The sequence below is a fragment of the Nuphar pumila genome, chromosome 7 (assembly GCF_984573655.1).
Source record: "Nuphar pumila chromosome 7, dmNupPumi1.hap1.1, whole genome shotgun sequence".
NCBI lineage: Eukaryota > Viridiplantae > Streptophyta > Magnoliopsida > Nymphaeales > Nymphaeaceae > Nuphar > Nuphar pumila.
Window position 1 is genome coordinate 11753538 of NC_143255.1, and position 27418 is coordinate 11780955.

A 27418-nucleotide genomic window follows, 5' to 3' on the forward strand; every position below is an offset into this window, starting at 1 on the left:
GACTTAAAAATTCAGGAAATACAAAACTGAAAAGTGAAAACTGGAAAACACGAACTCAATTTTAAAAACTGGATGATGAAATGATGAAAACAGGGAAAAAAAAAAAAGGAAAAGAAGATAATAAAACAGAGAAATAAGAAAATCGATTGCAAAACAGGAGTTTGATGAACATGAACTAACTGTAAGGTAGAAATTCACCTTATACGATACATTGCAATAGAAATTTGTTTGTAAATCACGAACTCAACAATGTGCTGAAACGGCTAATACAGGAAATCAAAAGAATGGGCAACAGAAAATCAAAGTAACAAACAGAAAAACACAAAGAGAAAAGAAAAAAATCTGGGGATAACGCTGGCTGATGGACTGAAAGGGGAGGATTGAAGGAGATGCAGATGCTGGAACCTTTTGCTACTGGGGTTGAAGGTGAATGACGTCAACCGTTGGAGGTGGAAGGTTGAAGAAGATGAAGTGCGGCAGCTGATCCTCCTGCGGATGGGTTGAATGAAAGGGGACGGCAGGTTCTCCTGCGGCTGAAGGAATGGTGGGCAGCAACCGTTGGGCTGAAGGCAAATGGAGAAAACGGTGGTGGCTCTCCTGCGGCTGGGGCTGAAGTGGAGGTGTGCGACAGCTGCTGGAGGTGGAAGCTCCTTCGTTGCTGGGGTTGAAGAAGGTGAAGGATGGGTCTGGTTGACTGGAGGTGGAAGACCCTGCAAAACCAAAAAAAAACCCATCCAATCGACTTTTCCTCCTTTTGTAAATCACCTGCAATCAAAACTCCAAGAAAACTTTCAATCCCCTTTTTCTATCGACCAGCCTTCTTTTCTTTTCAAACCCTTTTGGCTGTAGAAAGAAATTTGCTCTCACTTTGGTCTCCTCCCCCCCTGGCTGGCTCCTGTAAAACCTCAACAAAAACCCCTTTTTCCCTCTCGTGAATGCCCCTCTCCCTTTTCGTGAATGCTCTCCTCTGCCATAAGCACAAAAGACCTCCCTTTCTTAATGTCCGGCCCCTGCAATCAGAAGAAAAACCAAAAACTAATTAATCGGCCCCTTTGCCAGCCGAGAGGAATAAGGTGAGAAGAGCAGAGACTGGAGAGAGAGAGTTCTCCAGAGAAAATACAGATTTTCCTCCCCTTCGATCAATGGCTGGCCCTTTTTTAAAGACATTCATCCCCTTTCTAAAAAAAAAAACGTATTTTCTTTAAGAGCACCGTTATGGTTTTTGAATTTCTTTTGAAACCGATATTTGAAAATCAAAAGGGGCGCATCTTTTTTTTTTTTTCCAAAATTTTGTTTCATTTACCTAAGTTTTTAGGTAAAAATGAAATTTTTTTACTTTAGGGAAATTCGGCTGTGCCATTAAGGCTGCCTCTTTCTAAAAAAATTTTTTTTATTAAAACAAATAAAATAAAAATAAAGAAATAAATAAGAGGCTTTTATGGAAATGCCACCCCAATCCACTTTTAAAATCCTTTTGAAAATAAAGCTTTATTTTGTTTTGTAAATCTTTTATTTTCAATTGGGGTGCCACATGTGTGTGGGCCCACTAGCTAAAAATAAATAAATAAATATTGAGAAATGAAGAAAAATTTGCAAATTGGTATGAACTTCGGGTGGGTCCCGCTTGAGAATAAGAAGCTTACCTGGGAGTCTGAGTATGATGCTAATTCAAAGGCGGGTCCCATTCCATTTATTTGAAAATATGAGATAAAACATTATTTATTTTCAAGAATTTGGAAAAATTGGGTTTTCAGGGCAAAAAAAATATGGATAAATGTAAAAACAAAATTTGTAAAGAGATTTAAAATCTTTTTGCAAAAAGTTTTGAGATAAAATCTTTAAAATCAATATCCAAATATCCAGATTGTTTTCTTGAGAAAAATTTTTGTAATTCAAAGTCCTGGGGGTAAAATGGGAAAGATTGGCAATTTTGAAATCCCAGGGTTTTAAAAATCAATTTTGAAAAGTTTAAAAATAAAATCTGGATTGACAATTTGGAAAATCAGGAGTTCTGGATCTCAAAATGACATGCTGTGCAGTGAAATGATGCAATGCTATGCAAAGACATGTTCTATGAAATATCACTCTGAGCTCGGACTTGAAAATTCTAGCTTTTTGTCCAGAAAAGGATTTTGAAGATTTGCAATTTGAAGATGTCTCTGAACCTAAATATAGAAATTTTGAGGCTCAAGAGTAAAATTTAGGATTTTCTGCAAGGTTCAATCTTGGAAAATGACTATTTTACCCTTCATTGCTTCTGAAGAACTGAAATATGATAATTAAGGGCGATGTCAGAGAGGTGAGTGAGAATTTGGGGTGTTTACAACTCCCTGGCCCGGCGCACTCCCCGGCCAAGTAAATGCCTCTTTTATTTTTCCCGACAGGGGTTCGCCCCCCCTGCCTAGTTTTTTTTTTTCCGACAGGGGGTCGCCCCCGCCCCCCCCCCCCCCTGCCTCGTTTTTTTTTCTAGCAGGGGGTCGCCCCCCCTGCCTCATTTTTTTTTTTCGACAGGGGGGCCGCCTGCCTCATTTTTTTTTTTCGACAGGGGGGCCGCCTGCCTCATTTTTTATTTCCGTCTGGGGATCGCCCCCTTGCCTCATTTTTTATTTTCGGCAGGGGGTCGCCCCCCTGCCTCATTTTTTATTTCCGGCAGGGGGTCACCCCCTGCTTTTTCGGCCTCTTTTTTTTTTCCGACAGGGGGGGCAACCCCCTTCCTTATTTTTTTTTTCGGCAGGGGTTCGGCCCCCCTGCCTTGTTTTTTTTTTCTGGAAGGGGGTCGCCTCCCTGCCTCATTTTTTTATTCAGGCAGGGGGTCGCCCCCCTGCTTTTCCGGCAGGGGGTCGCCCCTCTTACCTCATTTTTTTTTCGGCAAGGGGGAAGACGAGTCGGGGGGCACCCGGCGATCGCCGGGTTCCTGAACCACGACATCACCCTGTGCCTGCCGCTATGGGGGACGATCACTGCCTCCGGAAACCTCATGCCGCTGTCGTATATCGTTGGCCTACTGACTGGTCGACTGAACTCGAAGGCGGTCGGGCCGAATGGAGAGGTGGTCGACGCCCAAGAGGCATTCCGCCTCGCCGGAATCCCGTCCGACTTCGATATTTATTCTAAATTTTTTCCTTTCGGCAGAGGGTGACTTCATTTTAACACAATGTCTCTTGCAGATTTCTCAACGGATCCCGCTTGTGCATTTTAAAACAATGTGTGACTACTTCCATGAAACAATTGCCGACGTTCTCTGGGATGAGTTCAACAGTTTTTTGCAAAACAGGAGAACTTCGTTTGCAGGTGCCTCTCCGGTATAAAAGTTTCATGTGATGTATTGCATGTCGTTAGATTTCATATAAATTTGATTGTCTTAACTTAGGTGCATTGCATATAATTTATTTCAGTATATTTTGTTTATCAATGCTGACCTTTTATATAATATTTCAGTATAATATTTTTACTGCCTTAGAGCACATATGAGCATGATATAATCACATATACAATTTTTTGCCTGCCTTAGAACACATATGAGCATGATAGAATCACATATGAAGTTTTTTTACTGCCTTTGAACACATATGAGCACGATGGAATCACATATACAGTTTTTTTACTGCCTTTAGAACACATATGAGCATGGTAGAATCACATATACAGCTCTTTTACTGCCTTTAGAACACATATGAGCATGATTGAATCACATATACAGTTTTTTGTCTGCCTTAGAACACATATGAGCATGGTACAATCCCATATACAATTTTTGACTGCCTTAGAGCACATATGAGCATGGTAGAATCACATATACAGTTTTTTGTCTGCCTTAGAACACATATGAGCATGGTAGAATCATATATACAGTTTTTTTGATTGCCTTAGAGCATATATGAGCATGGTTGAATCACATATACAGTTTTTTGACTGCCTTAGAGCACATATGAGCATGACAGAATCATATATACAGTTTTTTTTATTGCCTTAGAGCACATATGAGCATGATATAATCACATATGCAGTTTTTTGTCTGTCTTAGAATACATATGAGCATGATTGAATCACATATACAGTTTTTTTACTACCTTAGAGCACATATGAGCATGATAGAATCACATATACATTTTTTTTTACTGCCTTAGAACACATATGAGCATGATATAATCACATATGAAGTTTTTTGTCTGCCTTAGAGTACATATGAGCATGATAGAATCACATATAAAGTTTTTTTACTGCCTTAGAATACATATGAGCATGGTAGAATCACATATACAGTTTTTTTACTGCCTTAGAGCACATATGAGCATGGTAGAATCACATATACAGTTTTTTTACTGCTTTTAGAGCACATATGAGCATGGTAGAATCACATATACAGTTTTTTTACTGCCTTTAGAACACATATGAGCATGGTAGAATCACATATAAAAATTTTTTATCGCCTTAGAATACATATGAGCATGATATAATCACATATACAGTTTTTTGCCTGCCTTAGAACACATAAGAGCATGATAGAATCACATATACAGTTTTTTTTACTGCCTTAGAGCACATATATATGAGCATGATAGAATCACAAAAATAGTTTTTTTACTGTCTTTAGAACACATATGAGCATCATTGAATCACATATAAAGTTTTTTTACTGCCTTAAAACATATATTAACATGGTAGAATCACGTATACATTTTTTTGACTGCCTTAGAGCACATATGAGCATGATTGAATTATATATAAGTTTTTTTTACTGCCTTAAGAGCACATATGAGCATGATAGAATCACATATAAAGTTTTTTTACTGCCTTAGAACACATATGAGCATGGTAGAATCACATATACAGTTTTTTTACTACATTAGAACACATATGAGCATGATAGAATCAGATATAGAGTATAATTTATTTCAGTATATTTTGTTTATCAATACTGACCTTTCTTTTCTCGTGTAGGTTGCTGGCGATAATCAGCGTCGTGGAGCTGAAGGGACAGATCGAGACAATGAACAAGAGGACGCACAAAATCTTGGCGATGATTAGATTCATGTGTTGAATTTGTTCTACCTTCTTTTTGTTTCAAAAATGTAAATGTTGAATTGTAAATAATTAGAACTTGCGAATTTTATAGTGGATCGATTGATTGTTTTAGTTTCCTTTTATATGTATTTTGATGTGTACTTTGTTTTTTATTCACAGGAAATATAAATTGCATCACGAGAAATTTTTTCTTGATATTTAATTTTCAAATATTTTTTTAAATTTTTTTCCTTGTTTGCGACGGATTCGCGATGGATATATCCGTCGCTAATTACTATTAGCATTGAATATAGCGACGGATTAGCGACGACTATAAATCCATCGCAAAACCAAAATCTCCGTTTAGTAACGACTGCCTTGCGACGGATGTTGGCATTCGTTATTCCGTCGCAACTTAGTGACGGAACTGGCGACAGATAAGTGTCGTCGCTACTTAGCGACGGAATGGGCGACAGATATATTCCGTCGCTAATTAGCGTCGAAAAATTCGTGATGGAAGCTATCCGTCGCTAAATTCTTTAGCGACAGATTAGCGACGGATTTAGGTCATCGCTAATCCACAGGTTTCTTGTAGTGTCATGAACTTGCTTATATATTTAATACTAAATAGTTGTTCATTTATTCATTCATTCATAAACCTGCTGATATATTCAATATTATATACTTGTCCATTCATTTATGAACCCACTTATATATTCAACAATATATGCATGTTCATTCATTCATGAACCTGCTTGTACATTCAATACTGTATACATGTTCATTAATTCATGTATGAACCTGCTTATACATTCAATATTATATACTTGATCATTCATTCATTCATGAACATTCAATAATATATAAATTTAATTCTATATTTAATACTAAATAGTTATTTATTTATTCATTCATTCATAAACCTACTTATACATTCAATATTATATACATGTTCATTCATTCATTCATTCATTCATTCATAAACTTGGTTATACATTCAATACTATATACATGTTCATTCATTCGTTCATGAACCTGCTTATACATTCAATACTATATACATGTTTATTAATTCATTCATCAACTTGCTTATACATTCAATATTATATACATATTCATTTATTCATGAACCTGCTTATACATTCAATACTATATACGTGTTCATTCATTCATGAACATACTTATACATTCAATAATATATACTTATTCATTCATTCATTCATTCATTCATTCGTGAACCTGCTTATTCATTCATTGAATATAAAAACTGCTTATACATTCATTGAATACAAAAATTGCTTATACATTAATTCATTTATGAACCAAATCATTCATTAACTATAAAACCTGCTTATATATTCATTTATTCGTTTATCCAATCATTCATTTATTCATACATACACTATTATATCTCTTCATTCGGCTCTCAATAACTACATTCTTCATAACTCTAATATTCATAATTAAAACCCTATAAAAAATACAACATGCAAAGTATTCATACACACTACTATATTTCTTTCTTCAACCCTCCATAACTCCAATATTTACAATTAAAACTTTGCAAGAAATACAACATGCAAAGCATTCATACACACTACTATATTTATTCCTTTAACCCTTCATAACTCCAACATTTATAATAGAAACCATGTAAAAGCACATGCAAAGCATTCATACACACTCTACTATATATCTTCACTCATTCCTCCATAACTACATCCGCCATAACTTCAACATTAACAACTACAATATTCACATAACATTTAAAGCATGTTGTATGAGGAGACTTAAAGGTCAAACTAGTATAAAAAAAAAGCATGCATATAAACAATATCAAATAAAAGACAAAATAAATAAATTTTGTCTCAAATATATACAAATAATTTCAAAGTTCATGAATTACATGGAAGAGACATACTTTGTGCACCATACTTGTATACGAGGCCTGCAAATAAACATAGATGAAAGAATTATGGACACACACACACACACACACACACACACACACATATATATATATATATATATATATAAAGTTTGAATAATTTTGGAGCTCATGAAATAATAAATGATGAAATTGGTTTATAGTGTCTTCAACTCCTCAATAAAATGTTGCAAAAACAAATTAATATCATTTCTAAGAGAATTTGGCCTAGGAATAGGCAAAGACACATCATGTAAGATTGCTTCATACACATCCACGAAGGCAAGTTGTATGCAATGATAAGGACAGTCCATATGTTGTGAGTAGTACTCAAAGTTCTGTAGGGATTGAAACCAATACTTGTCAATCTAAATCTAACATTGTGACTATCAACTATAAATGATGGATGAGTAAGATCAAAAGATTTCCACACATATGAGTCTATTTGATGCCTTAAACTACCATATTTAACATGACCTTCATGGCACATCATTTGAAAAGCAGTCTTCATTGACATAAACACATTACCTTCTAAAAATCTATAGCACATTATATGATCGAAAACATCTTGCACTGCCTGCCATAAGAGATTAATACACATTCGACATGGGCACTTGATCTTTCCTTCGCATACTACATTTGCATTATTCAACATTTTTTGATGTTTCTGTAATTTATGGATAATTAAATTTGGAGCCATTATTCATGAAATTCAAGTTCTGATTGCTTTCGTATCGAATTTTCGAAGAGAACAATCTTTGTTTCGTTGAACACGGAGTTGATTTGAGTTTGGAGCGAGCCCAACAAGTTCGATGCATATTTTGGTTAATTCAGGAGAGTTTCAGGGGTATTTTGGATCCGAAGGACATTGTCATCCAATTTTCTATTGACCAAGCCATTCAACTGCATGATGGTCATAGTTGACCACTTTTAGTTTGACTGAGTGGCATCTTGGTTAATTCTAAAGATAACCAAGGGTTAGAATGGGTTTGAGGGACTGAGTGGCATGCAAGGCCATTTTTAACCTTTTGGGGATTGAGCTGCCACCCAATTCAGCCAACCCCAGTAGATCAAACCTGCCAGGGTATGCAGAGACCACCAAAGTGGTTGAGCTTGTTGAGGGATATGTTAATCTAACTAGGATTTAGACCTAGTTAACCTAATAAAAAGCTAATTAGGGCCCAAAGAGCCCTTTCTAGTTGGATTTTAGATTGGGTCTTAGTGGATACAATCCAGGATTCGACTCAACCCAGTTCTTTTCTTTTTAAGTAACCCAACATCTCTCTCTCAACCCCTTTCACGAATTGCCATCTCTCATCTCTTTCCCTTCTCTTTTTCATTTGAACTCTCTCCCTCTCACTCTTCTTCTATTGTTGGAGCTACTAAAGTAAAATCTTCTCTTCCCATCCATCTTCTTCTTCGTCGAGCTGCATGGTGGAGTCTTGAATGGCATTGCAGTTTGTGAAGTTGCAGCCTTGGGTGGAGTGTTGTTGCATGGTGGATTCGCAAGGAAGCACCAACTAAGGTGGAGGATGTGTTGCAGCTTAGTGGATGTTGCGCGGGTTGAGAGTGTATGATTTATTATGTTTGTAGACCTATACCTGTCAGAAATAGCGAGTACAAGTAGGAGCTTAATCCCCCTTTTCGCGGTAGTGGCATTGTTTGTAAATTTTTTGAATGGTAAATAACAGAACTTACTCAGATTCGATGAAATCCTTTTTTAATTATTGGGGACACCATATGCGAGCCTCAAACATCCTTCGCATGACAAGAAGGTAGAATTTAGGCAAGTTTTTTTATCTCTGTAGCTCAAATTGCACCATCGAAACACTCGAGTACGCAATGAAGATTAATAGTGTATAAGTACCCATTCTTTAAAATGATAAAACTTGAAATAAAATGAATGATCAGAAAATCACCTTTTTGGGGTTTGGAGACTCGTTAAGCTTTTAAGCTCTTCCTTGATCCTTGGGATGCTCCTGCATAGGGATGAAAATGGTTGCAGTTTTGCCAGTACTTTGCCAAAAGTAGGCTAATTTGAGAGAGGATGATATGAAGTGGCTCAGACTTATTCTCTCTAGTATCAAAGCTTAGGCAGAAAAAATTTAGATGCCTAGTTCCTAGGGGCCAACCCCTATTTATAGGACCCAGAATGGGATATGAGTCACGAAATTTCTTTGGATCTGAATCCAATCCTAGTGGATCTGAGTTTATCCCTACATGGAGATAAAACACATCAAAGAGTGTCCTATCGAAAGGAAGCTCATCCAAGAGGAGACTTTCCGCGATGAAAAATGTGCAACGCGGTTAGAAAGAGATAGGGATAAGCCAAATGGCTTATCCACACATACGTTACAATGAACGATGAAGCAATTGTTCCATCCCCAATATTGGACAGTGGTTCGTTCTGCCATCCCATTACAGACGATAGTCTAGTGAACCATCATCAAAATAGATGGTCAAATCTCCTTCGCCATCCAAGTTTGAGGGATATGTGATTCCTTCTGGGTAACTGAAAACACATTTCAAAAGATGTCAGTAATCGAGCATCATAAAAATTTTGGCGTATACAGATGCCCTTCTTTGTTATTAACCGAATATGATTCGATTTATGACAAAGAAATAGACATGCCAATTTTTTTAAACACGACTGGGTTGTTGGGACCATACTTATCCTCACCAAATGAGGTCAGGCTAGTTTGAAAATCACTGGTTTTTGAAGACCATTTGGGTTCTGCCGAACGAGATCAAGGTAGTGTTTTTGTAGGAAAACTAGGTCACCAAGACAGTAATTGGTCTCGTCAAATGTGGTCGGGCCAGTTTGAAAACCACTGGGTTTTAAATACCATTTGGGTCTCTGCAAACGAGGTCAGGCTAGTGTTTTTAGAGGAAAACTGGGTCATCGAGACCATGATTGGTCTCCACCAACAAGGTCATGCCAGTTTGAAAACCACTGGGTTTTAAGGACCATTTGGGTCCCACCGAACGAGGTCGGGCCAATGTTTTTAAAGGAAAATTGGGTCACCGAGACAATGATTTGGTTTTGTCGAATAAGGTTGCGCCAGTTTGAAAATTATTGGGTTTAGGGGACCATTTGGGTCGCATCGAACAAGGTCGGACCAGTGTTTTTAAAGGAAAACTGGGTTGTTGCGACTGTGATTGGTCTCGTCGAATGAGGACAGCCCAGTTTGAAAATCACTGACTTTTGGGGACCATTTTGGTCTCGCTGAACAGGGTTGGGCCAATGTTTTTCGAAGAAAATTGGGTCATCAAGACCATGATTGGTCTCATCGAATGATGTCGGCCCAGTGTTTTTGAAAAAAAAAAAAAGAAAGCCTGGGATAACAAGGGAAATGCCTCTTTCTAGGAATTGGAGGGAATCAGTAGGAGGTCGACTCAGACATGTCGCTTGTCATCCTCAAGTGGAATGACGGTCATGGAATGTCGTCCCCCAAACTGGACGACAGTCCAGGAATGTCGTCCCATACTGGATGACCATCTAAGAATGTAATGTCGTAGGATACCAATTTTTCTCGGTGTGGGCCTGCCGAGGTATTAGACTTTCAGTAGGAGTGAATTTCTTACCTTATATATCTTCTTTGAGCGTCTAGTTTTTGAACAATAGTGGATCAAAATCCCTGAGTTTTGACATGGACTCACCTACAGTCATTGTCACTCTTAAGAAGAATGATATTTTTGTTACCAATCATCATTAAATCCACGCTCACCACCATATTCATCATGGGCGATTGGTAAAAAAGATATTTTCTCTTTCTTTTTTTGGTTATCATCTTATAGCCCTTTTATGCTTTTCTTCTACAGATCGATCATGGATACAAGGGGTGATCACAACTCCTCGTTGGTTTGATGAATGGTATACCAAACTTCAAACATTTCACCAACAGTTCTTCAAGGATTTTGAAATTTTTCATGTCTGCCAGTTATCGAAGATGCCCATCAATGGTGCACTTCTTTCTGCCCTCATAGAATGCTGGAACCTTCACACAAACTCTTTTTAGGTCTCTTTCGGAGAAATGACCATCACCCTTGATGAAAAAATTTGCCTTCTAGGACTGTTTTATTTTCCTTCCCTGTATCCTTTAGATGGTTTTATGATAAGTCACAGTACCATGAGTTCTACAAAGTTCTTGTCTTCCTTGTTTGGTTATTCATACTGGGACCTGGTCTATCCTTCATGGGACACACAAAATCAGTATCCTCACATCATGCTTGAAGATCTCAAACAAGCCTTTCAACCTCGCACCTTTACATCTATTGTGCACGTGCAAAGAAGCATTTGTTGGAGAACTTCTACTTTTGTATTATGGAGCTTCTACTTTTTCCTAATGGTGATCACCTCATGGACCTCAAATATATGCATACGTTGAAGAGCTGGTATGTTAACGGGTAAGAAAGTAGAATGCCTGAAGCATAAGAAATAGCTCGAGAATAAAGGTAATAAGTCATTTGTTTCTCATGAGTACAATTTGATGTATGTTCTATTACATAGTTGGTGGATTGATTCTGGTGCCACGATTTACATTACCAACTCTTTACAAGCATTTCTGAACAAAAGAGAAACAACATAACATGAAAGAAGCATCTTCCCAAGAAATGAAGATGTGTTTGCATGTCAAGAACGCTGGGACCTACAGAGTTGTGTTGGAGTCAGGATTCATTTTGGATTTGGTCAATACATTTTATGTTTTATCCTATAGGCAGGACCTTATTTTAATTTTAAAACTTAATAAGTTTGGTTTTGTTTTTAAATTTGAAAATTTTATGCTTATTATTGTTAAAAATTATATTCTTGTAGGTTCTGCAGATGTATATGATGGTTTGTATCGTTTGAAAATCAAATTCTAAATTCAAAAAACTCACACTTTTGCTAACACAATGATTGACAATAAATGTGGCATAAAGGAGGATCAATCATATTTGCTTTGGCATCGAAGGTTAGGATACATTTCGAAAGAGCGAGTTCAAAGACTTGTGAAAGAAAAAATTCTTGGATCCCTTGATTTCACAGATACAAAACCATGTGTTGATTGCATAAAGGCTAAGCAGCCTAACACATATAAGAAAGATGCCAAACACAGCAATGAAAAATTGAAGATCGTGCATACAGATGTTTGTGGGTCTTTTTCCCCGTGTTATACAAGTAAAAAATATTTTATCATCTTTATAGACAATTACTCACGGTATATATATCTCTATTTATTATTTAAAAATTTTGAAATCTTTCAGGTTTTTAAGAACTTCAAGAAAGAAGTAGAGAAACAAATTGGAGAAGTTATTAAAGTAGTTAGGTCTGATAAAGGTGGTGAATATTTTGGTCGTTTCACTAAGATGGGACAAAAGGAAGGGTCATTAGTATTGTTTTTAAAAGTAAAAGGTATTGTACCTCAATATACCATGTTTAGTAGTGCTTACCAGAATGGTGTCGCTAAAAGAAGAAACCGTATAATTAAAGAAATGGTTCGAGCAATGTTGAATTACTTAAATTTTTTTTGACCTTGTGGGGTGAAGATCTTAGGACAACAGTGCATATTTTGAATAAGATTTCTACGAAGGTTATCTAAAAGATTCCCTGCAAGCTATGAATTGGTAGGAAATCTTGTTTGTCATATATGTGTATATAGGGATGTCTAGCAGAAGCTAAATTGCATAACCCACATATAAAAGCCTTTGATACTAGGATGACTAGTGAATTGTTCATTGGTTATCTAAAAATATCAAAGGGATTTTGGTTTCATTGTTCATCTCATACACTACAGATAGTGAAAACAAATAAAGCAAGATTTCTTGAAAATAGTTCTATTAGGATAGATGCATCTCAAAGTTTCAAATTTGAAAAAATGCAAGATTCAGGTTTCATACCTGCGAAGGACAATGAACATCAATCCCAAATGGAATTTGTTGATGAAGATATACAACAACAGGATGTAGAGGTTCATTTTGAACCACCTGTATGAAGGTCTTTGAGGACCAAAAAATTTGCTATTTATCCAGACTATGTGGTATATTTGCAAGAGCCCAATGATTTCATAGGCATTGATGATGATCCCTTCATCTTTGCACAAACCATTGAAAGTGAAAGATCGACACATTGGATTAATGACATGAAAGAAGAACTTGACTCTATGACAAAAAACCAAGTGTGGTATCTTGTATCTCGACCTGATGGAGTAAGACCTGTTGGTTGTAAGTGGATCTTTAAGACCAAGACAAACTCCAAAGGTCAAGTGGAGAGGTATAAGGCTAGGCTCGTTGCAAAGAGTTTTACACAGATGGAGGTCATTGATTATAATGAGACTTTTTCTCTTGTCTCAACTAAGGAATCATTGAAGATAATCATGACCCTCGTAGCTTATTTTGATTTAGAGCTACATCAAATGGATGTGAAAACTGTTTTCTTGAATGAGATCTAAAAGATGAGGTATATATGCAACCTCCTCGTTTCAATGTAAATGACTCAAATAATTTAGTTTGCAAATTGATGGAGTTAATTTATGGACTTAAACAAGCCTCCCGCCAGTGGTATAAAATGTTCAATCAGGTAATTTTGAACTTTGGATTCATTGAAAACATTGTTGATCAGTGTGTATACCTTAAGGCTAGTAGGAGTAACTTCATAATTTTGGTTTTATATGTTGATGATATTTTTGTTGCAGCTAATTATTTGAGCATACTATATGAGACAAAAGACTTTCTTTCCTGTCATTTTGACATGAAGGACATGGGTGAAGCCGTATATGTGTTTAAAATTGAGATCCATAGTGATAGAACTAAGAGTGTCCTTGTCCTCCCTCAAAAATCATATATCCTTAGGGTTCCTAAAAGATATTGAATGAAGAATTGTTCTCCTGATTTGGCACCCATAGTAAAAAAGGATAAATTGAGCCTAAATGATTATCCTTAAAATGATAATGAAAAAGCTCATATGGCAACTGTCCCATACGCATTTGTTGTGAGAATGATTGGTAGATATCAGTTTAATCTAGGTATTACGCACTATAAGGCAACGAAAAAGGTCATGTGTTATTTGCAAGAAATGAAGGACTATATGTTGACCTACAGAAAAGTTGACTACCTAGAGGTCATTGGATAATTTGATGGAGACTTGGGAGGATGTCTCGATAATAAAAAGTTCACTACTGGATACATCTTTCTACTAGTAGGTAGTGTCGTTTCATGGAGAAGCAAAAAACAGTCTATAACTGTTGCTAATATCATGGAGGTAGAATTCATTGATCTATATGAGACTTCATCTCAAGCCATTTGGATAAGAAACTTTATTATGACATTATAAGAGCGGCAATAAAATATTGTCGGTAATAGAAGTTTTTACTATGATATTATATGTTATCGGGATTAAATTATTATTGACGATGATAATTTATTATCGCTATTTTTTTGGTTGGTGATGACATGTTTTCTTGTAGTGTATATATTTATCTATACGAGCTCTCTGAAGCCACTCTCTGAAGCCAAACACCCTGTTTTGGCGAGGCTGGTTATATGTGCACCCCACGAACACGCATTGTAGCTACAGTGTGTGTTCGGGGTCCCGACTGAACGCCGTGTGGCACTCAGTCGGGTGTATGATGGTGTCGTACACTATCGTATGCCAGCCTGCGGGTTGTACGGCGATGTACGGCACCACCGTACACCCGACTGTGCACCACGCGACGCTCAGTCGGGACCCCCAAACATGCACTGTAGCTACGGTGCGTGTTCGGGGAGAACACGCAACACCCTCTCCTGTTTTGGGCTCAACTCATTTAACGTAAATGAGCTACTCATGAATCGGTTGCCCATTTTTCAAATGTGAGAAAATGGGGGCAGTGAACACATTTGGAGCCATTTTACTGAACGAGATCCAATCATTGTACTGTCTTGTGATTGGCCTATGTCTCATAAGCAGACACTTTTTAGGCGATCCTTTTATCCCAATTCCCATTTTACTCACTTCTCAAGTGATTCCAAATCACATTGTCCACCCTATCATTTGGTTTCTAATACAAATGGAACGTGTCTTAAAAGCAAATTGTAGTTAGAGGTTTAAAAGTCTTGGGCTGGGTGTCCACCCTATGATTTGGCCTATGTCTCGAAAGAGCTTGTATAGATAAAAAATATATTTTTTAATGTATAATATATATATATATATATATATATATATATATTAAGTGTTTAAAATGAAGAATGCATAAAATACATATACAAAGAGAAGGATGCATGGCAAACATATACATAAAATATAAACTATTAAGTGTAATATATAAAATATATATTCTATATAAATAATATGAAATGTTTTATACGAGCCAGTTCGTGTTCAGCGTTATCATTTATAGATGAATTAAGCTTGAGCTTGGCTTGGCTAAAATCGAACATGCATGAACTAAGTCATGAGCTCAATCTACTGGTAGATAAAGGCGAGCCCCAACATGCCCTGTTTGGTTCTTTTGGCTCGTTTACCAGCCCTACCTTCAAGTCATATTCTTGAGAATGGGTGGTGTACTGGTGTTTTGCCACATCTAAACCTCCACCTAACTCCATGGGAAGAAAAAGCCAGCCCAAATGTCTTATTAGCAGGACAAAAAGGACATTCCTATTCTGATTTCTAGTGAATTTTACCTTACCTTTAAAAAAAGGACATTCCTATTCTGATTTCAGAGAGAGAGAGAGAGAGAGAGAGAGAGAGAGAGAGAGAGAGATTGCTTTGTCTTCTACATCACTCCAAACTCAGCATTCTGAGAATGGGTGGTGTACTGGTGTTTTGCCACATCTAAACCTCCACCTAACTCCATGGGAAGAAAAAACCAGCCCAAATGTCTTATTAGCAGTACAAAAAGGACATTCCTATTCTGATTTCTAGTGAATTTTACCTTACCTAAAAAAAAGGACATTCCTATTCTGATTTCAGAGAGAGAGAGAGAGATATGCATAAATAAAAGTATATCCCCTCATGTGGGTCAAAAGATAGGATAGGAAAAAATAGCGAAGCTATTCATGAAAGTCATATGCATAAATAAAAGTATCTTTCGGTTTTAGTATGAACAAGATTCAAACAGTCTCAGAAACTAAGTAGCTAGCAACTTTGAACTTAGTCTTTAACGTGAACTTATTAGGCCTATTCGCATACATACTCTTTTTAGGTAACTATATGGTATTAGCAGGACCACTCCCACCTAAAAGTCATGAGCACAAAAAAGGTGGTTCTGGACAAAAAGGGAGTACCTAAAAAGAGACCTAAATATGGTATTAGCAGGACCTTCGCTTAGTTTTTCTATACCGTTTTAGATAGTCGAGCTCTATTCACGACTTTTAAAGCTAGCTATATATATATATATGATGAAGAAAAACCTTAATAAAAAACCGGGTCAGTTAGTGTGTTTGCCTCTCTGCGACGTGAAACTCTGGGTTGAGGACACGACCACGCAGCCCAAGACTAAATGAGAGTTGGGATACAAGGTGGACAGTATGAATTGAAATCACTTGAGAAGTAAAATGAGAGTAGGGATACAAGGATCGTCTAAGAGCCAGATTATATGACAGGCTAATCACATGACAGCAGTACTCAGAGTGATTGGCCTGTGTCACATAGTCTGGCACTTAAGCAAGCACTGGATCTCGTTCAGTAAAACGGCTCCAAATGTGTTTTCTAACCTCACTGCCCCCATTTTCTCCCATTTGAGAAATGGGCAACTGGCGAGCCGAGCCATGAGTAGCCCATTTAGCTTAAATGAGTGGAGCATGAACACAGTGTGTTTTTGGCTCGAGAGAGTTGGTATAGATAAATCAATATATTTTTTGTATAATATATATATTTAAGTGTAATGTATAAAAAAACAATGCATGTAATATATATATATATATATAAAGAGAATGATGCATGATAGAGAGAGAGAGATGCAGTTTTTTCCATATTTACATGGAGAAACTGCCCACAAAACCAGAGGCCTAACTGTACTGGTTCTGCCTGCGGGACTTGGTCGCTGTTCTGACAGCATAAAACTCTGTGGGCTTAGCAATTGCTCCAGGAAATTAAAATTTTAAAAAATGCAGGCATGGGCTGTTGAACCCCGGGAATCCTTGGTCAGATGGTCCAGAATACATCACGCAGTGTGGCATTCAATCGGGAGCGAATTTCACCCATGATCTACACTTCAGTACAGAAGAAGGGACCATTTGGTATCATGCTCACAGTGAATGGACACGAGTCACAGTCCATGGGGCCGTTGTGGTCTACCCAAAAATTGGAGCTACCTATCCATACCCAAACCCATACAAGGAGTACGTTGTGGTTTTCAGTAAGTTCACTTGATCACTCATGACCAATGTTGTCAGAATTGTATCGCACCGATTTTTAACCGGATTGAACATAATGAGCTAACTTTTATCCAGCAACTGACGTGTCACAAAATATTAAAAATAATTTGAACCATTTTTTGAAAAAAAAAATATTTGAAAATAAGCCTAATCAACTTGTTTTTTGTATCGATTTTCTGCCAATATAATTTTTATTGTTCTAAACAGTTAAAGTTCCATTATTGCTAATTGCAATAAGAAAGTAAACAGAAGTTTTTCTTCTGCCAATGAAATTTCCATGCTCATCTTTTCTTCTAAATTACTCTAGGTGAATGGTGGAAAGTTGGTGTGATGACCATGTACCAAGAAAGAGTTCAAACGGGTGCAGACTTTAACAAATCTGATGCTTACACCATAAACGGCCAACCAGGTGGTCTATTCGCATGTTCAAAAGCAGGTAAAAATTTCCTACCCTACTCAATTTTATCAAATAAATGAAAGAAACTCTTTGTTGTACGGTTGCAAGCATATTATGACACTTTAGTTTTTTAATCTGTATCTTTCCATTATATGAACGTATTTCATTGTTTTTCCCTTTTCCTTTTTTGTTTTTACCATTAGCAAGTAAAAAACGTGCTTCATTTTTTTTTCACACATGATACACATGCACACTATTATTTATCTGTATAGATTGACGAGGGCCTTTTCAAATCCAACATCTCTCCCTCTTACACACAAACACAAATATATGGCTATATTGTTGGACATAATGAATCTAGGTCCAACCCATTTAGGTGACCCGGTTTGACACCATTGAGAAGATAGTGGGTGAAAGTTACCAGGTAACTGCCTCTTTCCCATTATATAAGAGGGTTGGCTGCTGCTAAGATGATGAGAGTTTTGCTGCCGTCTACCCAAATTCCACGTACAGATGACTTGTTATAGGGTCTTGCTCATCGTGGGCATCGATTGAACGAGAAAAATGGCAAACACTCGCACGCATACTGTGTAGCGTCAACATATACACTTGCAGGTATACTTTCTGTGTATGTTGATGCACGTAATGCCAACATTGGGTTATGGGCCCACTACCATGCATACCGCTACGCATGGGTGCGTGCGGGTCTGTTGGCATTTGCTGCGACTGTCGTCGTGGGGTGACATAAGTCGCAGGTTGACGGTGACAGTCACTGTGGGGTAACTATTTTTCCAGCAGCCTGTCGTCGTGAGGCGACTGCAAAAGAGTGAAACTGTCACCATAGAACAATACTGTTTCCTGGCAGCCCGTCAATATTGGTCGCCAGTACATGACTATTGTCGTTGTGATATGACTGTTATTCTCGGCAGACTGTCACCGAAAGCAACTTTTTTGGGCAGGTTGTTGCCATGGGGAAACAGCCTTCACCGGCGACAGTGCCATCCTGATGTGATCGTTCGTCGTCATGGGGCGACGTTGGTCATCGAATGATGGTGACAATCGTCGTAGGATGACTGTTTTTCTCGACAACTGTACGTCGGTGGCGGTTGTAGCCCCAGCGACCCTCATTAGAAAAAATAGACCGAGGGTTTTACCTATGGCCATCGAGCTGCAGGCAGTCTTGCTGGCAATAGGTTTTGCCTCAGGATGTCGCCAGGGTTGTCACCTGGAGCGTCGCCACAAACGTCGTCGGGGGGGGGAGGATTGTCGGCGTCCGTCTGGCAACGCATGGAACTCGAGGATTAAAACCCCCTTTCTCTGCTCCTTCAGTCGTGGGGCTGCAGTGGAGTCAACCATCATTGGGGGAAACGAGCTGATCGTTGTGGGGCGATATGCCGAAAGGGGCGGCCATTGAGTCGTTGTGCCGGTGAAGTCCCTCGACCGCAAGGGCCGTCGCCTGAGATCCCCTGTGACGTTGGGTTGCAGGGTGGTCAGCCTACGTCGAGGTCACCGCAGACGTCGTCGGGGCTAGAATGGGGTTGAGATCGTTGGATGACCGGTGTCTGCCCCTCTACTCCTTCAGTCATTGGGTTGCAATCTCGTATGCCGTCGTCGGAGACCGTCGGGGTAATGATGGTTGGCGGCCTCTCCGGCACCGATGGCAGATGTGATCGGTCACCGGAGCACCAACATTTTCCGGTATAGTAATGGCCGACCTCCGGACCGGGTGGCCGATAGAGGAACCCTTTCGTAGGAAAGGGGGGTGACCTTCGTTGGTGGTTGACATCGAGCCCTCGCCGGTATGTGTTACTGTGGGGCATCACCGGAAGTGACCATTGCCAACTGGGCACCAGTGTCTGTCGTCGTACGTCGTCGTGGGGCGACGTGGGGTTGATCGGTGGTGCGGATAGCCGACAGGCGGCGTGGTAGTTCCCACAAAATGTCGTATCAATAGGGTCGGCCAATATGGTAGTTCCCAAAAAATAGATTTCTTTGTCCAATTGTGATCCTTCTCAAATCCACGGAAGGGTGTTGGACTGCGGGCATCTCTTAATACATCTGAAAAGTATCGCAATCTTCTTAGAATCTCTATGCAGACAATCTTGTGGATGGACCTTCCATTTCAGTAGTGCCTGCTCTAAATGCATTCCTTTATCGTCGAAATGGATGGTCGCTGGGTAGAAATCGACGATGGCACTCAAACCTGCAAGGCTTTCTTCCATGCGTCAATCTAAAAGCTTTGCAATCCTCCATGCAGTACGGACATGCCAACCTCCCATGTGTGCTCCAACCAGATAACATACCATATGCAGGAAAGTCACTGATTGTCCATAGAACAACGACCTTCATATTAAAATTTTATTTTTTGTGGGCATCATACGTGGTAACACCGTCATCCCACAGTACTTTTAGTTCATCAATTAATGGCCTTAAATATACATCAAGATTTTGGCCAAGTGAGGACGGACCAGAGATCAACAGAGACAAGAAAAGATTTGGACGTTTCATACACAAGCTTAATGGAAGGTTGTATGGAGTTACAAATACTAGCCAGCATGAGTATGGTGTTGATCTACCCCCAAATGGATTAAATCCATCTGTACATAGACCGAGTGTAACATTTCGTACTTCCATTGCGAAGTTCTGATGAGTACGATCAAAGTGCTTCCAAGCTTTAGCGTCAACAGGATGTGTGATCTTGTTTTCATCATGTCGAAGTTTATTTACATGCCATCTCATGTGTTTAGTTGTCCTTGAAGACATATACAATCGTTGCAATCTAGGAGTGATAGAAAAGTAGCGGAGCGACTTGTATGAAACTTCCTTTGATCTCGTGCTACCATTGCCTCTTGTCTTTGGCTTGAACCGAGGATGCCCGCATGACGGGCATGATATGTTGTTTTTATGATCCTTGAAATACAACATGCAGTGATTTGGACAAGCATCAATCTTTTTATACCCCATACCTAGAGCGTTGACCATAACTTTCGCACGATACAAATTTTGTGGCAATTTCTCATCTTTGGGCAGCATACTCTTCACAATCATGCACAAACGGTCAAAACATGATTGACTCAAATTATACTCTGACTTTAAATTCATTAGTTGAAGAACTGCAGACAAGATAGTGTGACTCTCGCAACTGTTCCAAAGTGGCTCATCAGCATCTCTAAGTAAATCATAAAATCTACTAGCTGCATCGTTTGGTGATTCTTCATCTACTGCAGTTCTTACATCACTAGGACTCATAGCAGAACCCAGTTCTGTTCCTGCGGCATCAAATATCAAATCCATATATGGATTATCGTGCACCACATTCACCCGTGCATCAAAATTGTTTCTAATTTCTCCTCCATGAAACGTCAAATTCTGATAATCACTCACAAAACCATTCCCGTATAGGTGATGTCTAACGTCATAAGGTTCTACAAATCGATTATTCTTACAAATCTTGCAGGGACACCTAATCTGACCTATGGGATCCACTGTATTGACACTTGCCGTTGTAAATTCAATAGAACTTTCAACACCATCCATATATTCATGCGATAACTCATTGTTCACTATTCTACGGTACATCCATTCACGGTTTGCAGTCATTTTATCGTATGATGTTACGAATAATAACCTAACCAGTTAAAAGAGAACCATCAGAATGCTATGATGAAGAAAATATCAAATCTATCATGCAATATATGATGTCATACAATAACAAGAATTATGATGCATGCATTGATAACTTAATATTTTCATGTGCAAACTATTAATGACACGATATATTCATTTGAAGCATGCTTTCATTATAAAATTTCACATGGAAGCCATAATCAAATTGAAAGTAACTACATGCAAGCATGGATACAATTACATCAAACATTGCAATACATCGAAATCATTCATATCAAACAAATATCAAACATGTACCTACAGAAAACACACTCCAATATTCCACTAACTACTACCATGCCTAGCATGGAATCCGTACTCCAAAAATAAGAACACTTCTATTCTCATACATTAAAATCATGCTCAGCATGATCTCTGAACTCCAATAAAGCAGCCCTAGATATCAACAACTAAGTGAGTGTGTGAACAATAAAGTGTTACATTCAATAAATTAAATAACATGTGTTGCGCTTGCATCACTTACTCACCACGGGTATTTACCCGATTTGCATTGTTTTTGTCACTTACTTACCACGGGTGGCTGAGCACAAGCGGGTTCCGTTGAGAAGTCTGCAAAAAACACTGTTTTAAAATGAAGTCACCACCTGCCGAAAAAAAAAATTGAGGCAAATGAAAACATCTTGCATAGGCCTTGAGAAGCCCAACACCCAATGACCTACCGAAACCCATGGGGTCGACCCCCTGCCGAAAAACGCAGGTGGTCGACCCCCTGACGGAAAACGCAGGTGGTCGACCCCCTGACGGAAAACGCAGGGGGTCGACCCCCTGCCGAAAAATGCAAGGGGTTGACCCCCTGCCGGAACCGCAGGGGGTCGACCCCCTGCCGAAAAATGCAAATTACCTACGCGTCTCCGGGCGGCGGTGGAAGGCTGACGGGGATCGGCAGCCGGCGAACGGTGGACGGTGGGGGCCAGAGAGAGGCCGACGGGACGGAGGGGGCGGCGGGAGGGAGAGGGCGGTGGGCGGGAGTGGGAGCAGCGAAAGAAGAAAAGAAAAAGAGGGCTGGGATTAGGGGTTATGCGACATTTAGCGACGGATTAATTCTGTCGCTAAGCCGTCGTAAATCAAAACACGAAAAATGGCGACGGAATATATTTCGTCGCCAATTCCGTCGCTAAATCGCGACGGAATATATTTCATCGTAAAAGACGTCACTAAATGGTGCGTCCATTACGACAAAATATTCCCTCGCAAAATCCGTCGCTAATTAGCGACGGGATATATTCTGTCGCTATTTTCGTAAATTTCATTGATTATAGCGACGCATGTGTTTCTCTCATTAATCTGTCGCTAACTAGCGACGGAATAATTTCGTCGCTAACTAGCGACAGAATAATTCCTTCGCTAATCACCTATTTTCTTGTAGTGATACTCTGTGGCTCATTTTCAGCAGATACACTTGTAGGTACGCTTTCTGTGTATGTTGATGCAGGTAATGCCAACATATATACGACCCAATAGGTAACTCGAGTTCGGCATGCATGTTCGATTTTTTGTTCAAAAATAAAGTACGATGACATGGTTGTTTTGAATATAGTAATCAATAAAGAACTATGTCTTGATGTTTTAATATATAAAATTGTATTTTTACGGAAATATTATTAAATAATAATAAAATAATATTTACAAATATTAAATAAATGTCAACACATGTCATAGCTGTGGTGGGGTATCATAGCGTGTCTGATTCGTGCTAGGCATGACTCGCCCCTAATTGGTGTGTCATTGTGACGCAGCATTCATACTGACATATAGATAGAAAGGTTTCATGTACAACTTGTGTTTTTGTTTCCCCAAAAGACCAAACTTCACATGACAAATTAAGCATTTGCTATCAAAAAAAAAAATTAAGCATTTGCGCTCATCCTAAAATGGTCATTCCCAGTGTGGTCCTGTATTCTAGGGTGCTGGAAAGGGGTGGAGTAGAGATGGTCCTAACTTTTTGCCTTTTACAATAAGTGGACATTTTGCATGATTTTATGTCCGAAAAGTAAATTTGAATCCTAAAAGGAACACACCATGTGTGATCTCATATGTCAGGGTGTTGGGGATGGTACTAACCTTCTGAATTTTTCAACAAGTGGACATTTGTCCTGATCCTATCTCCCAAAATAAATTTGAAAATTACTAGATTTTGTGAGCTTTTGCGTCTCAGCATGAGGAATGCAGCTGTTATTTTATTGAATTTTAGCAAAACAAGAGAATGGCAAGTTAGATTCTAATATTTTGTTAAAAAATAAAATGAGCCTCTATACTTGTTAATTGTTCTTTTAAGTTATAAAATATTATAAATAGTTAAATAAATCCTTGTATGGATCCATGATATGCATTCTTTTCTAATAGGTGCATATGAATGTGTATCTTCTTACAACATTTTTTCTGCATGCGTAATCCTTGATCCCATTGTATATCACTTTGTTAAGTAAATGAGAAATCTGAAATTTTAAGTCTTTTTTTCTCTCTCTCTCACTTTGGGGGGTGGGATGTTGTCCATAGGTTATTGGGGAACAATGATGTACTTTATCACCTTTCAAGGAGTCAGCTAGTACATATTTAAAGAGTCAATAATTTGTGAAGTCGATAGTTTAAAACCTTGTTTGCTGGAAACCATCTACACCTTTTTTCATTTTGAATTGACCACATGTATTCAAAGTTTGATTTTCATTTGTTAAGCTTTTGAAACAGGGATGTCAACGGATTTGATATATAGGATATCCGACTATTCTAAATCCGATTAGTTGTATTTGGTTAAGAAAACAGAAACCGATTGACACTTGGATTTGGATTCGGTCTAAAATTCCATAGTTGAATCCAAAAGATATTTGATTCCAACCAATGGATATCCAAATCCCATTACATGTATTTTTTCAGATTTGGTATTAGATTTTTCTCATCCAAATCCTAATCTGGATCTGAGTCTGATTAGCTAATATCTGATTTGTCAGATTTGGTATTGACTACTGATCCGAATCCTAACTGTTTATGTCCCTATCTCGAAAGAATTCTTCTTTACTCCAACAGTAAAATAGCATAATGATTGATAGAAAAATAGTTTCTAACTTATCTAACATGTTCCTTGATCCTTTTCTTCTTTGCAGAAACTACTCGATTTCAGTTTGAGCATGGCAAAGTTTACCTTCTTCGCCTTGTCAATGGTGCAATGTCTGATGCGCTCTTCGTCGCCATAGCAAATCATACACTCACAGTTGTTGGTAGAGATGGATCCTATCTTAAGCATTTTGATTAGGGATGGCAGTGGGACGGGGCGGGGCGGGGCGGGGGACAAGGTCTCCACCCCCGCCCCACCTCAAGATTTTATCCTCCACCCCCGCCTCCATCCCCGGCGGGGAATGGATTTTATCCTCCATCCCCGCCTTCATCCCCATTTCATGTCCTCCATCCCCGGTTCAAACGGGGATGAGGCGGGGCGGGGCGGGGCGGGGATATTGCGGGGAAAAGTGCTCGGGGCGGGGTTGGGGCGGGGACGGGGCGGGGCGGGGAAAAGTGCATGTCCATCCCCGCCTCCACCCCCGGACGGGGATGGATTTTAACCTTCGTCCCCCCCTCCATCCCCATTTCATACCCTTCATCCCCGGTCCAAACGGGGCGGGGCCCCGCTTTCCCCCCGGTCCACTGCCATCCCTACTTTTGATAATGAATATGTCATAATAAGCCCAGGACAAACGATGGATATTCTTGTACAAGCCAACCAGCAGAAACAACTTTATTATATGGCTGCTGCTCCTTACATTTCTAGTGATGAAACGGCCTACGCTGATGACACTGTAGCCACAGCAATAATTGAATATCAGGGCCACAACACTTCCCAAGCCTCACTCCCATTTCCAAGCCTTCCAGCAACTGATGATATCCATGCAGCATATGCATTTTCTATCCAAGAGCGAAGTCTAGCATCCAAGGATCATCCTATTGATGTTCCACAGGAAATGGACTCAAGGTTTGTCTTTACTATATCAATGAATATTGAGCTTTGCGCTAATGCCAGCTGCAAAGGTATAAATGGGACAAGGTTTGCCTCCAGTATGAACAATATATCATTCATTAATCCATCAATTGACATCCTAAAAGCATACTACCAAAGCATCAATAATGTTTACACAACTGACTTTCCAAGCATTCCGCCATATATGTTCAATTTTACGGATTCCACTTCTGATGAAGCTCTCCTATATCCTGAGATTGGTACAAGAGTGAAGGTGTTGAACTATAATGAAACAGTTGAGATTGTGTTTCAATCGACGGCACTACTAAGAGCAGATAATCATCCCATGCATCTACATGGGTATGATTTCTATGTAGTTGGACGAGGTTTCGGAAACTTTCATGACAATGTTGACCCATTGAATTACAATTTGGTTGACCCTCCATTGGAGAACACAATCGCAGTTCCATACATAGGATGGGCTGCTGTGAGGTTTAGAGCAAGCAACCCAGGTATTATGTTACATCACTTCTCTTTCCATTACATGTTTTTGCATAGTAGTACTTACAATAGATTGTGACTGTGTCGTGCAGTAGTATGGCAGAATCTGTCCTCCTTATGCTATGTCGACATGTTTATGTTGCTAAACTTAGTTCTATGTTTCCAAAATTATTTTGTGGTCCATTTTAACTATCAATAAAACACATAATTCATTTATGAATGCTTCTACTGTTCAAGCTAGTTTGTTATTCATAGACTATTCTTGCTAGCAAATGTCAAACACTGGAAGTGTCCTGGCTGCATTTTGCTAATTGAGTCATCTTACCCAGCAAAACAGAACTCACTAGAAGAGTTTGTGATATATATATATATATAGTAGAGCGTAGGTGCTTGCTATACAGACGGGTTTTTATGCTCTTCTGATGTTTTTTTCGCAGCTCTGACCCCATAAATGTGTTGGGCATGGTCAATTTACAAGGAATCCATACCTGGATCAGGTGTTTTCGATGAAAAAATGATATTTGAAGCCTTAAAATTTTACAAAGATTTTGCACCATTGATTTTTCGAAACTTATAAAAACCCACCCATGTGTCGGAATCAAACACTTCAAAAGCTGATCCTTGTAAAATCAAGTACAGAGATCACATCTGAACAGGCAGCATTAAAAAAAAACACAGGAAGAGCATAAAAAACCATCAATCACGTATCGCAAGCACCTAATGTTCAAGCACCTATGCTGTACTATATATATATATATATATATATATATATATATATATATATATATATATATATATATATATATATATATATATATATATATATGTGTGTGTGTGTGTGTGTGTGAAAGCAATACGCTTGTTTCTATTGTGTGGTTCCGAATATTAAGCTGGGGGCTGGACTCTGATCTAACCTGAGAAGGTATTACTTTGGGCACATTTTGGGAATCCAAAACCTTACATTACTTACCCTCTTAGATCTCAATCGCACTCACCAATTGGGTTAAACATGAATCCTGTGTAACGGTGTCCTGCTTGACCCAGATCTAGTACATTCCTTTTGGGGTGAGGTGATAAAATACATATCAAAACAAGAGCACTACCACAAAGTCAAACAGGTGTACGGAATATTATGTATAGGCTGGGAATGCTACAACCCAACCTTGATTTGAATTTGAGGGTGAAGGCATGTTAGCTTGGAAGTAATTGCTCTGCCCCAAATCTGACTCATCCACAGTGCCAAGAGAAATGCTTATATATTATTAGGTGGTTCTTGCTTAGTTTATATTTGTGTGGTTCTTGCATAATTTATGTATTGTTTATGACAAATTTGCTTAGTTTATTTGGAAAGTTTCTGACCAGCATTGGATCAATTTTCACATTACTGTCAACTAGTTCTTGTGTAGCTATAGAGACTGCTTACATAATTGTTCCGCATGCAGGCGTTTGGCTGCTGCATTGCCACTTTGATCGCCACTATACTTGGGGAATGTCGATGGTTTTTATAGTGAAGGATGGCCCAACAGCTGAAACAAGTCTGTTGCCCCCACCACCACACATGCCCCCATGCACTGATTCAGATCTTGTTGACAAAACTGGGATCTATGACCCACCAGATCAATGA

At 38.8% G+C, this 27418-nt stretch overlaps 1 protein-coding gene across 1 annotated transcript; it reads left to right on the forward strand.

The window, feature by feature from the left end:
• The first annotated feature begins 573 nt into the window (after positions 1-573).
• On the forward strand, positions 574-27418 carry LOC149831140 (laccase-14-like). The gene is made up of 7 exons (XM_090012945.1): positions 574-673; positions 10754-10805; positions 17003-17247; positions 17574-17702; positions 24449-24586; positions 24996-25805; positions 27201-27418. Exons 1-7 carry the CDS (start codon positions 574-576, stop codon positions 27416-27418), a joined length of 1692 nt encoding a protein of 563 aa, XP_089869071.1.

Bases quoted from the DNA above. Each gene is read 5' to 3' on its own strand.
- LOC149831140 (XM_090012945.1), top strand. From the start codon at position 574: ATGGAGAAAACGGTGGTGGCTCTCCTGCGGCTGGGGCTGAAGTGGAGG. The intron at 10,806-17,002 runs GTATACCAAACT...TAAAAAATGCAG, and splicing joins CCTCGTTGGTTTGATGAATG to GCATGGGCTGTTGAACCCCG. The intron at 25,806-27,200 runs GTATTATGTTAC...GTTCTTGTGTAG, and splicing joins GTTTAGAGCAAGCAACCCAG to CTATAGAGACTGCTTACATA.